At 47.2% G+C, this 15,736-nt stretch overlaps 1 protein-coding gene and 1 non-coding gene across 2 annotated transcripts; one reads left to right on the forward strand and one right to left on the reverse strand.

The window, feature by feature from the left end:
* Positions 1-5,771: 5,771 nt before the first annotated feature.
* On the forward strand, positions 5,772-5,853 carry TRNAS-AGA (transfer RNA serine (anticodon AGA)). The gene has a single exon. It is a non-coding gene; the product is annotated as a tRNA-Ser (tRNA).
* A 443-nt stretch (positions 5,854-6,296) lies between these two features.
* LOC123122590 (cleavage and polyadenylation specificity factor subunit 3-I) lies at positions 6,297-9,585 on the reverse strand. The gene is made up of 5 exons (XM_044542810.1): positions 9,385-9,585; positions 9,202-9,299; positions 9,072-9,117; positions 8,817-8,966; positions 6,297-8,114 (listed from the first exon to the last, which is right to left on the reverse strand). Exons 1-5 carry the CDS (start codon positions 9,532-9,534, stop codon positions 6,477-6,479), a joined length of 2,082 nt encoding a protein of 693 aa, XP_044398745.1. The 5' UTR covers positions 9,535-9,585; the 3' UTR covers positions 6,297-6,476.
* Positions 9,586-15,736: the final 6,151 nt, after the last annotated feature.

Here is a 15,736-nt window from a genome sequence, read left to right on the forward strand (position 1 = left end):
TCTTCTAAGTCTCCCATTTGCCTTGGCATGGAAAAATTTAGTGTTGTTGTCTCCCTCCAGAATCTCATCAATTTTTGGCTCTCTGCCTCCATTTAGTCTCCTCCTGTTTAAGGAGTCTATCAAGCTGGGCTCTCAGTTCTATCTATTCTTTTCTATCAGCAGATGTAAGGCCATTAATCTCACAATTTTTATCAATAATATCCAATTTCAGTAAGATATCCTTTTTTAGTTCTATATACCATGCATTCATATTTCTATTCCACCCTTTAAGTTTAGGTGTTAGATTTCTAAATTTCCCTAGCAATCTATCTATGTTGTCTCCTTTAATATTAGGATCATTCCAGACTTTCTGTACAATTTCATCAATTCCTTCTCTCAGGAACCAAGCATTTTCAAATCTGAAAATTGGATCAGATTTTTGGAAATCTCCAGAATCCAAGAAAAGAGGAGTGTGGTCAGATTTCTCTCTAGTTAAAGCTGTCACTTGGGTTAAGGGATATGCCTCTTCCCACTCTGTGCTACAAAGGATTCTATCTAGCTATTCAAAGGTAGGAATGTGCATATTATTCCCCCAAGTGAATTGTCTCCCATTCATGTCAAGCTCTCTCACCCCAGCTTGTTCCAGGATGGCATTGAATAGGAAACTCCAATGTCCAGGGAACCATGGTTTGTTTTTCTCACTAGTCTTTCTAATAATATTAAAATCACCTCCAATCAAAATTGGATTAACACAATTCTGGAAAACTCTGGACAACTCAGCAAGAAATAAAGTTTTTCTTTCCGGTTGTGCATCTCCATATATCACCACTAGGTCCCAAATTAACCTATTTTTAACATCTTGGACTGTCATCTTTATATGGTAGTCCCCTTCATCCTGTGAGATCACATCTAAAGTGGTATAATTAACCCCCAACAGAAGACCACCAGATTTCCCCCTAGCTGGAGTGAAATGCTAGTGAAAATCCCTCCCTGCACAAATTTGTTGTAGATCATTTCTAGAAAATTGTTGTCTCATGGTCTCTTGTAAGCCCAAGAAATCCACTTTCATGTCCATAATCATTTCTCTAAGGAATCTTATTTTGATGTCTCCCCCAAATCCTCTCATGTTCCAAAAAAATCCCCCTCATCTTTTTTTCTTGTTTTTCCTACTAGAAGATTCTAGGGTCTTGATAGCAGAGGCAATTTGTAACTCCAGAACCTCTGGTAGTTTTACCTCTTTTTTCTCTTTTTTTGATGAGAAAAACTCTTTTAGGAGTTCCCAATCTTCATTCTCTTCCTCTTCTCCCTCATTTCCCCACTATCTAATAAGTCTTCTAGAGAATGTTCTCCAGTATCAATGATATTAGGCTCCTCAGGCGGAGAGGTTTGTTTTTGATTGTTACTATAATCTACTAGCCACATATCAATCCTTGCCTGTTCGGCCATTTTTATTAACTCCAAATTATGGTTAATAATGTTAGGTTTATTTCCCAAATTAACTCCAACCCCCTCAGCAATCTGTTGCAGAAGATTATTGGATCTAGAGATAATATCAGAAGGTGTGTACTCACCATAGTTGTTCTTCTGAGCCACTCTCTCTTTAGCCAGTTCAGTGATCTTTTTGTCTTCCTTGCCTTTCAGTCTAGAGCATCTCCTCAGTTCTTCTTCCTCTTGGGATTCCAGATCCCCTTTCCCAGCCTTCTTGATTTTTGTTTCAAAGGAGTCAGTCTCCTGACTAGCAGTATAGTCCACAGGCTCCATATAGCCCAGCCCCACAGCCTGTTCAATCAACTCCAAGTGTGTCATTTCCTCCCCCTCTTCATGTTTGTCTTCTGCTGCTGCTTCCCCCTCAGTGTCCTCTTTTTCATCTTCACTTTCAATGGTTTTTTCCCCTGACTGTGACCCCCTCACCTCTTCACTTGCTTTCATATTTATTTGCAATAGTTCATGTTGTCTTTTGACCTCCTTTTCCAGGGTTTTCCTTATGATATCCATTTCTTTTCTCTTCTTTTCCTCCAACATAAGCTGTGCAGTCTGTCTGGCTGCTAGTTCCTCTGCTTTCTGTAACCTAGCCCTCAAACTTTCTTCTTCACCCTGAACATCTCCAGCTAACCCTGCCTCTGCCTTCTCCTTGGTTATTTCATTTTTTGGCACATATCTCCTGTTTTGAGCACCACTTGTTCATATTGTTTCAACCCCAGGCTCCCCAGACTGACATTTGACTTCCCAGATTCAGATTGCTTGCTCTTTTTCTGTATCTCATTCTCCCTCTGTGTTTCAGAACTTTCCAAGTCAAGATAGTCAAAGATTTTTCTTTTATTCCCTTCTTCAAACTTGTACCACCCCTGTTCTGCAATGGAATCAAACTCAAAACTAATGTCATAAAGCAGCAGGTCTTTAGTAGTTATCTCAGTGCCAGCAGGTATTTTGTGTAGGTCTCTCACTCCCACTTTCACCCTGATCTCTTCCTTGGAATATATATGTTCTATATCCACTTCAACCACCGGCCCCAAAGCTGAACCAATCTCACATGCACCCAGGTAATGTCTCAGAGTATCAGGTACCCCCCCCCCCCCCACACACACACATATCTTGATCCAAACTGAGTGAAGTTTCCCTTTTGCTTTATCATCTGGACTCCAGAAACCCACCTCCACCATGGCCCGTGTGCCAAGCAGGGTGAACTTGCCAAAGTTCTTCAGCTCCACCAGCTTGGCCTTACTAGGGAATCTCATAAGGAAAGTTTTTGGGCTCTGAAATTTGGCTCTCCAAGTCCATCCCCAGTCAAACATTTTGCTGAAACCATAGGCCACAGTGGTGTCATTTAGCTGTCCTTCCTGCACAGTAACCAAAGCCATGGGATTGATGTGTTCAGTAGCTACAATATCTTTGGTATTTTGTACCAGAAGGCATCCCAATCCCCTGGCCCCATATCCAACATACTTGGCAACCGGTTTGGTCTGTTTCAACACAGTGCATTCTTCAGTATTGTGAGATGGCCTCTGGCACACCACATAGAAGACCTTGTTTTTGCAGTCACTTTTTATGTGTCCTTATTCTTTGCATTTAACACATAAAAGCTGCTTGGGATTTCTTGTTTCCTTCTTTTTTGTTGTCTCTTTAGCTCCTTCCATTCTTGCACCTCCTTGGGTCTGCAGGATTTCCTGTTTTGGCATATTGGACAGAAGAAACTGATATTGCTGTGCCATTTGCTCTTGTGGCATGAATCCAAACTGCCCAAGCCCCATCCCCACTGGCACAATCTGAGGAAAACCACTGTTGCTCATCATTGGGAAACCCCCTGCCAACTGGACAGGTCCTCCCTGCATCCCCATCTGTTGTATATTTGTATTATTAGCCATAGACCCACTTTCCTGTCTATTCTCACTCATCCCAGCCTGAGACCTCTCTTGTTGATTTCCACCCCTGTCTGGTGCAAACCTGCCAAACTTGTTGTCTCCATCTCTACCATTTCCTGTGGAAGTCCCTTCCCCACCAGAACCACTACTGTTAGTCCCTGACCCCCCTCTGAAGCTCCCCTCTTTGTTTCTCCAACCGTATCCATCCAGCTCTCTTTCATCCTGCATGTTAAATCCTCTCCCAAAGCTCTCAGATCTGCCATAGAAGTTACCTCTTCCTCCTGGATTGGCCCCTCTTCCAGGCCTTGGCCTCCAATTCTCCTGCATGCCTGCCATGGCTTCTTCTTCTCCCCAGAGTAATTTTCTCTTCTCCGCGTCCTCTCCCCCGCTTGTCGCCGCCGAGATTTTGCTAGGGTTTGGGAGGTGGAGGAAATCAGGTTCTGGAATGGAGGGTGGGATTCCCCCTATATATAGGCCCACTCCTCCCCTCCTTTATCTGGGCCTTTTTTGCTCACCACACTCCTGGGCTAGATTTCTTCGAAGCCCACCTGATCAACCTCCCTTTTTTTTCTCACGATCCACCCATATCACTTGCATCTTTTCTGCTCTTGACTCTTGCCTTTTTTATTATTCTAACTTTCCTCCGCAGCTTCTTCCAACACGAAATTTTCTGGAATTGTGTCCACCCTAATACCTTTATCTACTGACATGTCTTTACAGAGAATCATATCTCTTTTATCAATTTGACTATCATCAATCTTAACTCCCCCACAGTCAGTATCAATATCTGATAGATACTCAGGGAATCTGGGTAGATCCCGGATTTTTGGTATCTTATCCTTGATTCTTATCAATGCCATGTCAATTTTTTCATTATGCAATCTCCCCCAATTGGGAGAATCAATGTGAATGAAGTTTTTTGAATGTTCATTTTGATTTATGTCTCTCTGTTTTTCATCGTTAGCTCCTTCATTTTTAATCAAAAGGCTTTGAACATAGGTGTTCATCCTCTTTTCCATCCTACGATTAGCTCACCTAATTCGACGTTGTGTATCCATTTGGCCCTGACTACTCTCACAATCATGAGTATGTTTCAAGTATTTGAGAACAGAAGAGCAGGTCGTACCTGTAGTGGTGAAATCCTCGTCAGAAACATCATCTGAGTCCTCATTAGCTAGCAACCAAAAGCGGTTGCCACCTAGCGAGGAATTCAGACTCTGTTTCCGGCGAGGCGTGCAGAGCGGCGAGGTTCCGGAGTCTCCGAAGTTGGGGGAGCTGTGGCGAGACGGGTAGAGCGGCGCGGTGCCCCCACCGCCACCTGCGGCGCCTAATCCACCGGATCCTCGCGAATCACGATCGGGGCCATGGCCGACCCTGGAGCAGGGAGAGCCAGGACCCCCTCGCGAGGGCGAAGCGCCGATCCCCTCATGGCGGGGGCGAGATTTGCAGTCGCGAAGATGGTGAAGGCCACCCACTTCCTCGCCACAGATCTCACCGGCGAATCTGCCTGATCCGCCGCCCACAGAAGCACCTGCAGCGGATGCTTGCGCCCGCCGCGCCCGAACAACAACCTCTCCTCCGCCTCTGTCAGATTCTCCACAATCCCTCCGCCTCCGCATACATCTCGCACTTGCTCATGTACCAGGATCCAATCTCTCTCAGGCGGATCCGCAGGCGCGCATTCCTGCCGGCGAACCTCTGCATCTTCTCCTCGTTGATCTCCACCATCTCCGCCACGAACTCGAGCAAGCAGGGCAGTGGATGAGGCGTGCGGGAGAGGAAGAGTGGAATGAGGGAGAATCTGAGCGGATTCCTTCGAATTAATTCCCCCACCCGCCTTAATTGCTCTCCCACCGGCCGCATTACCTCCATCGCCGGCTCCCGAGATGCCATCCCCGCCGATGATTTCCTCCTCGATATGCGCAACGTGGCAGGGGAACGCGACCGTAGCCCCCGGGGTCAGCACGATCCCTCCCCCCGAGCGTCTATCGACCGTACACCCCCGCTCGTCGACGAGATGTACCATCGTGGTGTGCGGGCGGAGCACCACCGCGCCCCGGTGGTACGTGGGAGACGTCACCGACTTTAGGTCGACGGCGAACCACGCCGACCACCGTAGCGTGTTGGGTTCGCCAACCGCGTCGCCAGACCCGTCACGAGGCATCCTTCGCCCCATTGACTAACCGGTCGGGCTAATGATGTCGGGATAGCGTGAGATAGAATGTCGTTGCACAAAGCGCTAAGAATAAGTTGTCATATGATGTCAGCGATAACCTGTGTTGTCATTGAAACCTGTGTAATTTCCGAGAATCCATGTAAAACGGACTACTGACAATATTTAGGCAGAGACCCCCGACAGATAGAGACGGATTTAAACGGTTTCTGTGCTCACAGCTGACTCACTAACAGAAACGCATGAGAAAATAGCAAGCAGTGGTCGTGCCGGAGTGGTTATCGGGCATGACTAGAAATCATGTGGGCTTTGCCCGCGCAGGTTCGAATCCTGCCGACCACGCTTCGAACTGTTTTTGCTTATATCCCCTTTTTTTTCTCTCTCTCTCTCTTTATGCTTTTCTGTTTTGGAAGCATGTCCACATGTTTTACTAACTGGAGCTGTTGTTTGCCCAAGTTCAGTTGTCATGCATATACCCCAAAAAGTTGTGCAGAGAATAACCCCAAAAAACTAGAAGTTACACACCAGTGACATGAATGGCCAGAAACTGATCAGGAACAGGCAAGGAAATGCGTACCTATAACACTTGACAAGAGAAGACCTCAAAAGATTTCACAAAAAATAGAAACTGGTCAGGAACAGGCAATGAGAGACTCAGGATGAAAAGCAAAAATAAACAAGAATCAACTTCAGTGGGACTTCAGCCCGTATGAGTTTCACTTCAAGTGAAGAGGATTGTTCACATAACTGCTAGGAGTGACCAAAACAGTCTAGCATCCGTAATCGACCAATTCGTTAACATACGACTGAACCACTTTTTATATTAATATAATGTTACAACTCATGTTTCACAGGCAGTATTACACTCTTTTTTTCATGTCAGCCAAGTTTGAACTTCCTACTTTGTTTACCTAGGAAACATTGAACAAGTTAAAGCATACAAGAATCTTATTTATGGCTTTTCGTCAGGATGCCGAAAGTGGGATTGGTCTCACCGCGCCCTGTATCCGGCGGAATGCAGTGCTGACCCTTTCTTTCAGTGCAGCATTTTCACACTCGACATCACCACTCCTCCCGTCCAAATGCGCGACGTCTCCATCCACGGATATAACAAGCTTCCCTTCCTCTGCGAATTTAACATCACCGAAGAGCGACACCATGAGAGCATATACTACCTTCTGCACCACCTTCTCCGTTTCTTCTTCTGTCTTTGCTGCTGCTTCGATCGGAACAGCCTTTGGGCCTTCACGGCCTATGTTCAAGATCGTGGCCACAACAGAATCGGACACCATGTCACTTATGGAATCAGAGGACCACTGCAGCGTAACATAGCTTTCTGATTCCAGGCGAATGGTCACCCTCTCGTGAACAATCAACGTTGGAACATCAGGTTCCTTGGTTGATGATTCCACACTCTCGTATATCTGCTTCAGCCTGTACTTGATGACTTCAAAAGAACCAGAATACGGGACGGAGATCCGCTGAGTAATGTTAGTAGTAGATAACTGTGTGTACACACGGAGATCCTCAGGGGCCATGATCTGATACGTGAAGCCCTTCTTGACGAGTAAGCCACTAACTGATTCTTCCGCTTCTGGTACCTTTTCTGCCAGTCTGCCAACTATCTTGGCCATTTTCTCAGAGCTGAAATACATCTCCACTGATTGGCAGTTCTTGGGAGAGACGATTTTAGTGTTTGTTCCATCAAACTGAGTAATAAGTTTCTGTTTAAGCCTCCCCATCTCATTTGCCTCTCCGTGTACAAGAATAATGTTGGGTGGACGAAGCTCATCCAAGAAGCCGCTCGTCTGTGGGAAATCAGCATGGGCTGAAAAGGAGATGTAGAAGATCTGCATATGAAGAGGAGCAGTGAGCCCATTTGCTAACGTCACTTCTCTTGGCTCGTTGATAATGGTCTTCACAAGGGAGCCTTCTACAGCAAAACCTGAAATGACGCATGCGTTCTTCTTATCTGTGCACCACTTGTCAAAGAGCTGCCTGGAGAGGCCACTTTGGAGACTACCTGGACTTGCCATCACCACGGACGGACCCACATCATGGAAGTTGTCTATGTTATTTAAAGGCTCAATATGCCTGAAATGGAAGGGATTGGATTGTGCAAACTGGTTCCTAATCCTTTCATTCATGGAGTTTATGTATGTCTGGTAGACAGCCATGCACTTCTTCGCAAGGGGGGAGGCGTAATAGATTGGAATCTTATGGAGCTCTGGGTGGTTAGACCAATACTCATCCAGGATAAGCAACAGCTCCTGTGCTCTACCAAGAGCATATGCCGGGATAAGAACACGCCCCCCTTGAGAAACAGTGTTGTGGATGGCATCCGTGAAGCGCTTCTCTCTGACATGGCGGGGTTGGTGTTGCTGCACACCATAAGTTGACTCGATAATGCAAATATCAGGGGAGAACTGGGGGACCTCAGCAGCTTTCAGGTGTCGGTCTTCTTCACGGGAGTAGTCACCAGTGTACAGAATGCGAACACCAGCAATATCCACCATGAACATGGCAGCACCAAGTACATGGCCAGCAGTATAGCACCAGAAGCGTATGCCATTAACTTCCAGTGTTTGGTGGAAGTCTATGACCTGCATGACAATTATATGTTAATACAATGTCCATTCTCCATGTGGTAAATTAAGACTTCCAATCCTCACAAGCAGAATCAGGCCTTAGCTGTGAAGGAAAAAAAATCCTGCTAATTGGAAGCAATGCCCAGATAATAATATAGGGTTATTAATTTCACCAACAGCCCAATGACATTTAAATGTTTTGACTATTCGGAATTGAACGGACACATAAGTATTCCAAAGGCGGGAGGCTGGAGCTAGCGAGATGGAGGAAACTGAATCTAAGTTCACTTTACAATATCAACTAGACACATATATTGTAGGCAACAACCAGCTACCTAAAGAACAGAGTTTGACTGAATTTGTAGGAAAAACCATCAAGAACTACGATACCAAGTTAATATCACTGGATACACAACAAAAATATATTTCCGTATTATATCTATTTAGTACTGTAGTTGTTGATGTTTTTTCCTACAAACATGATCAAATTGTGCACCATTTAACTTCAGACAAAATTTTATATGCCTTCTTTTCAGAAACAGAGTTCTTCTTTTTTTCCTCTAAAATAGTGTTTCAAATTCTGTATCGACCAGGCATTATCGGTCATCTTTGAATTAGCAACAGGCATTTCAGACCAAACGAAATGGATCAATTCATTCACTTTTGTTCCGTTTACACATGCCGAAAACAAATAGATACGCGAAAACAAGGTAGTACCTCGATCTTGTCCATGGAACGAATGATGTCCTGCTCATCAAACAGCATGTCCTCCACCGACACCTTGCTGACCTTGACGTAATCCGAGAGCAGCAGCCTGTAGATGGCCTTGGTGGCGTGGGTCATGAACACGCGGCCCTTGAACGTCGTCTGCAAACAAAAACAGAGCAGAGCAGAGCAGAGCAGATTCAAGCACCAAACAGCATAACAACATCGACCCCCGCCGCAGGTAAGAGTGACAACGTGATGACCTACCTTCTCGAGGAAGTAGGGCAGCGAGGCTGCGTGGTCCAAGTGGAAGCTGCAATTCCAATCCAAGGCCGGAAATTAGGCGTTAGGAACGCAGATATGCGCAGGTGGGGATGGAGGAGGTGCGGTTGCTTACTGGGTGACGAGGAGGACGTCGATAGCGGAGGGGTCGATCTCGTCGAAGTAGGGCAGCGCCGCCATGCCGGAGTAGGCCGGGTGGATGCCGCAGTCGAACTGGGCACCAGCGAACAGCCAGTCAGTCGGATTCCACGAACAAGGAGAGGCACGAGGGGAGAGGGAGGAGGGTTTGGATGCGAACGAGGACGGTGCGGCCCTTGAAGGACATGTGGACGCAGGAGCGGCCGACCTCGCCGCCGGCGCCCAGCGGCGTGACCACCATGTGGTCGCCCTCCCGCCCTCCCGACGCCGGCCGCTTCCCCGCCGGCGGCGCCGTCGCCACGGATGCCATCTTTTCCCCTTCTACAGCCTACAGAGAGGCAGAGAGAGTAGAGTAGATTTTTTTTTCTATTTTGGAAAACGCTCCCGTTTGGTGGGGCCATAGCCATACACCCGTAGGCTTTTTTGCGAAGTCATCTTCCTCTTCCGACCCTGAGCGCATCCCTCTTGAGTCATACACTTATCTCTCTTGCTCTACGCCCTCGCAAATGCATCTCCAATATGAATTTCAAAAAAAAAAAAACATATCCAATATCATAGTTTAAAGGGTGTGTTTGGTTGTAGAATAGAATGTACCCGGAAAAAAAAAGTAAAATAGAATGTAATGGTTCCATTCCACTAGGGAGGTGTTTGGTTCGACCAATTTGGTCGTCATCTGATTACACCGCATTCTGATACCGTTAATCGTTTTTGATTGGGCCAGCCTGTAAACGAATATGGGGTAAATATATTACGCCTAAAGTCTTGGCCGATTATGTCCAACCCAGACTGGGAACAAATCCCGTTACCACTTCATCTCCAGCGACGGTTCCGTCGATCTATCGTTCCGCCCTCAATCCCCTCCGCCTCGATTCTTGTACGTCAAATCGAGTGGCGCAGGTGGTGGCGATGAAAGCCGATCTCGGCGGTGCCATGCGAGGAGAGCACAAATGGCGGCCGTCACCGATCCCTTCTCTACTCACGGTGTCATTTCTTCTTCGGACCTCATGTTATTCTTCTCCGACGTTCTCCTCCGCTCTCTAGTTGTCATTCATCTCCCCTCTAGTTTTCAGTTGTATTCAGGTTTTATTGCACAAACAAAAGTTCTGAAGTAAATCGATACACTTACTGTCTGGAACCAAACAAAATAGCAGCTGAATTGGTTATGCACATTCTCCACTGTAACCTCATAACAGTCCCGTCTGTTGTTACCATCGTGTGAACCAAACACCACCTAGAATCAGGGCCGGTCCTGAAATTTTGGGGGGCCGGGGCGAAACTAAACTTTGGGCCTATTAATACCAGTAATAGTATGTGGCTTGCATATAACTATGCGATCATGTCTCGGCACTTAATTCATGAGTAAATTTGTAAAATATTCCCTCAAAAAAATTGTAAATATTTTTTTGGAACATTAGATTTAAAACAAAGACGAAAATAGGAAGTATAGGATACCATGACTTCTTAAATTTCAAAAGAGTTGAAAGCTCTTGAATTTGCAAGGATGTGAGTGAATATACATGCAATCACATAAGACAATTTATAAGATCTCTAAACTTAAATCTAATGAAAACAAATGTACCGAAAGTACGCAAAAGTTCCTATGAAAATATCTCATTCCAATCTAAGAAGTGTCAGCACCCAAATTCTACAATTTACTAAAGAGTAAGTGTTGCTTCATCATTAGTCCAATTAATTATTATTTTAACATAAGTGATATATATATATATATATAAATATATATATAAATAATAACAAGCATGTATACCTCACAAATGGCTGAATTTCAGAACGCTAATATGACACACCTTGGATTCACATCAGTCAATCGGTAATCCGGCGCTGGCAAGGACGCGATGTGGAGTGAACCGGCGTCTGATGGGAGGCGCTCGGCCATGCGGTCTGACCGTGCATGTGCGTGTGCGTCCGACGACTGGAGACTCCAGTCTGGCGAGCGAAGCGCGCTCGTGATTTTTTTTTCCGGGGGAAAAGGGAGGTCTCATTACTTAAGGTGGTGCATCATCCTTGCACAAGTTCACAATTTCGTCTGTATCTCCTCCTAATCACACCGCAGTCCGAGAAGTACAACGCCCGTAGGCAGCTAGACTATGACTAACTTTATTTTTGATACGGCTAATAAGAGTAACTGAGATCTTCCTATCAACTTTTAACATTTCCTGAATTTCACTCACAATGGTCATATGCCTCGACCGGTCCCGCGTGCCTGTGCTATTATGTTGGCATTGGTTACATCGTGTGTCTACCCCCGATATATATGAGAGGCCTAGGATACAGGTGTCCTATTAGGACACAACTCCTACCCTGTCTACACACGGTCCAAAACCAAGTACAACTGTAACCTACCTTGTACAATAATATTCGACACAATTCTAACAATTTTCACATCAGGGCGCTGGGTCCGGTGGATAGTGGAATTAGGGATAGTAGCGATCTTTTTCCGAGGGATAGTAGCAATCTAATTAGAAGAAAAAATTTGATTGTAGCGATCTTTGAAAAAATCTTGGTGATCCGAAAGAAAACAAGGCAAGCCTCGCGTCCTTGGGACATGGGCTATCTACGTGATTTTTTTTTTCTATTGATGAGAGAATCCCGGATGCACAGCCACGAAGCACGCCAACTGCTTGCTGGGATTTTTTTTTTCACCATCTGTGTTATGGGCTGGTGCTTACCTGGCCGGGGAGGGCCCCTGGATGATTGGGGGCCCGGGGCGGCCGCCCCGTTCCCCCCTCCCCCCTCAGGACCGGCCCTGGAATGTAATGATTCCATATTCATGTTTTTTTTAGAAAAGGAGGAATCACCCCCGGCCTCTGCATCTGGGAGATGCATGCGGCCATATTATTTATTATTCACAAAGACCTTACAAAGAAATACAACAGTAAGCCCGAGGCCACCATCTAGACGACATATGTCGCTACTCCTATCCTCTTGATGAAGGGGTGTCGAATGTCCGGACCAAATACAAAACAGACATCGCACAAAAGCCTAACATCTAACGTCGGATGCCCCATCCAAGCCACATAGGCGGGACTGGGTAACACTTCGGTCCGGCGCACTCTCAGTGAGTACCACACGCACACCCTGCAAAGGGCTGTCACCTCCGTCTTCCCTTGATCCATCCTCAAAGCATGTACTGACGCATCAACCTTGCCAGGCCTCTCTGCCATCGACGCCACCATGACTCCAGACAACATCGACCTCCTGCGCGTGTCCATGGCCACACATCTAACGCCAAGCCTCCACTGCTCCATGCCGTCGAGAACCGCCGCCATGAATATGTAGAAATAAACACCGCTCCACCGAAGAAGCCATCCGCTGGTCCCTCGAGCCCGAGTGCCTCTCCAAGAATGCCGCCCCCAAGGGGGTAATGACACATGAATGCCGCCGTCATCTGATCAGCTGATCTAGGGTTTCCCCCGGAGGTATTGGGTGGGGTTGGGAGCTTCACCTCGATGATGCCTTCATGAAGGAAACGGTAATAAGGGCATCATCATCACTGGCGCCGGCCAACGACCGAAGATCAAGTTTTCACCCGGATCCGTCCCAAGAAATCCACCAACAACCTGTGCACTGTCTCGACCACCGTCAAAGCCGCAGATCTAGCCGCCTAGATCCAAGACCAACCGCAACAGCAGTGCCACCGTAGGAGCCCTGGCGCACCGGCCACTGCCTGAGTGCACTGGAGCCTGGGAGGAGGGCTGTCACCCCACCTCGCCAAACCGCGAGAGCCGCGGAGATGATCCCGCACGCTCATCACCGTCTCTGATCTGAACCAATCCGCGGCAAAACCACGAGATCGGCGATGCAGATCTGCCTTGGATAGGGACAACACCACGCCATGCCGTCGCGGGAAGCCCGAGCTTCACCCGCCGCCACCTTCCAGGGCCGCCGCCCCGGGATCCAGCCGCCGCCGACAGGCCGAGCCGCCGGCCACCGCGACCACGGCCGCCATGACCCCACGAGCCCGTCGAACGGCCGACGCCACCAGATCTTCCTCAGAGCCTAGTAGCTCCGCCGCCCCCACCCAGCACCACGCCGCCACCTTGCTGTTGGAAATATGCCCTAGAGGCAATAATAAAATGGTTATTATTGTATTTCCTTGTTCATGATAATTGTCTGTTGTTCATGCTATAATTGTATTAACTGGAAACCGTAATACATGTGTGAATACATAGACCACAACATGTCCCTAGTAAGCCTCTAGTTGACTAGCTCGTTGATCAATAGATGGTTATGGTTTCCTGACCATGGACATTGGATGTCATTGATAACGGGATCACATCATTAGGAGAATGATGTGATGGACAAGACCCAATCCTAAGCATAGCACAAGATCGTGTAGTTCGTTTGCTAGAGCTTTTCTAATGTCAAGTATCATTTCCTTAGACCATGAGATTGTGCAACTCCCGGATACCGTAGGAATGCTTTGGGTGTACCAAACGTCACAACGTAACTGGGTGGCTATAAAGGTGCACTACAGGTATCTCCGAAAGTGTCTGTTGGGTTGGCACGAATCGAGACTGGGATTTGTCACTCCGTATGACGGAGAGGTATCTCTAGGCCCACTCGGTAATGCATCATCATAATGAGCTCAATGTGACTAAGGAGTTAGCCACGGGATCATGCGTTACGGTACGAGTAAAGTGACTTGCCGGTAACGAGATTGAACAAGGTATTGGGATACTGACGATCGAATCTCGGGCAAGTAACGTACCGATTGACAAAGGGAATTGTATACGGGATTGATTGAATCCTCGACATCGTGGTTCATCCGATGAGATCATCGTGGAACATGTGGGAGCCAACATGGGTATCCAGATCCCGCTGTTGGTTATTGACCGGAGAGTCGTCTCGGTCATGTCTGCATGTCTCCCGAACCCGTAGGGTCTACACACTTAAGGTTCGGTGACGCTAGAGTTGTAGAGATATTAGTATGCGGTTAACCGAAAGTTGTTCGGAGTCCCGGATGAGATCCCGGACGTCACGAGGAGTTCCGGAATGGTCCGGAGGTAAAGATTTATATATGGGAAGTCCTATTTTGGCCACCGGAAAATGTTCGGGATTTTTCGGTATTGTACCGGGAAGGTTCTAGAAGGTTCTGAAGTAGGGCCCACCTGCATGGGGGGACCCACATGAACGTGGGTAGTGGGGACAAGGCCCCACACCCCTGGTCAAGGCGCACCAAGATCTCACCTTAGAAGAAATAAGATCATATCCCGAAGGGATAAGATCAAGATCCCTAAAAAAGGGGGATAACAATCGGTGGGGAAGGGAAATGATGGGATTTCTTTCCCCCACCTTTGCCAACGCCCCAATGGACTTGGAGGGCAAGAAACCAGCCCCCTCCACCCCTATATATAGTGGGGAGGTGCATGGGAGCAGCACCCCAAGCCCTGGCGCCTCCCTCCCTCCCGTGACACCTCTTCCTCCCCGCTTGCGCTTGGCGAAGCCCTGCCGGGATCCCGCTACTTCCACCACCACGCCGTCGTGCTGCTGGATCTCCATCAACTTCTCCTCCCCCCTTGCTGGATCAAGAAGGAGGGTACGTCCCCGCTCCGTACGTGTGTTGAACGCGGAGGTGCCGTCCGTTCGGCGCTAGGATCATCGGTGATTTGGATCACGACGAGTACGACTCCATCAACCCCGTTCTCTTGTACGCTTCCGCTCGCGACCTACAAGGGTATGTAGATGCACTCCTTCCCTCTCGTTGCTCGCATCTCCTAGATTGATCTTGGTGACACGTAGGAAAATTTTGAATTTCTGCTACGTTCCCCAACAGTGGCATCATGAGCCAGGTCTATGCGTAGATTCTATGCACGAGTAGAACACAAAGTAGTTGTGGGCGATGATTTGTTCAATTTGCTTGCCGTTACTAGTCTTATCTTGATTCGGCGGCATTGTGGGATGAAGCGGCCCGGACCGACCTTACACGTACTCTTACGTGAGACAGGTTCCACCGACTGACATGCACTTGATGCATAAGGTGGCTAGCGGGTGTCTGTCTCTCCCACTTTAGTTGGATCAGATTCGATGAAAAGGGTCCTTATGAAGGGTAAATAGCAATTGGCATATCACCGTTGTGGCTTTTGCGTAGGTAAGAAACGTTCTTGCTAGAAACCCATAGCAGCCACGTAAAACATGCAACAACAATTAGAAGACGTCTAACTTGTTTTTGCAGGGTATGCTATGTGATGTGATATGGCCAAAAGGATGTGATGAATTATATATGTGATGTATGAGATTGATCATGTTCTTGTAATAGGAATCACGACTTGCATGTCGATGAGTATGACAACCGGCAGGAGCCATAGGAGTTGTCTTAATTTATTGTATGACCTGCGTGTCAATGAAAACGCCATGTAATTACTTTACTTTATTGCTAACCGTTAGCCATAGTAGTAGAAGTAATAGTTGGCGAGACAACTTCATGAAGACACGATGATGGAGATCATGATGATGGAGATCATGATGATGGAGATCATGGTGTCATGCCGGTG

This window comes from Triticum aestivum, chromosome 5D (assembly GCF_018294505.1).
Source record: "Triticum aestivum cultivar Chinese Spring chromosome 5D, IWGSC CS RefSeq v2.1, whole genome shotgun sequence".
In the NCBI taxonomy this organism is placed as follows: Eukaryota; Viridiplantae; Streptophyta; class Magnoliopsida; order Poales; family Poaceae; genus Triticum; species Triticum aestivum.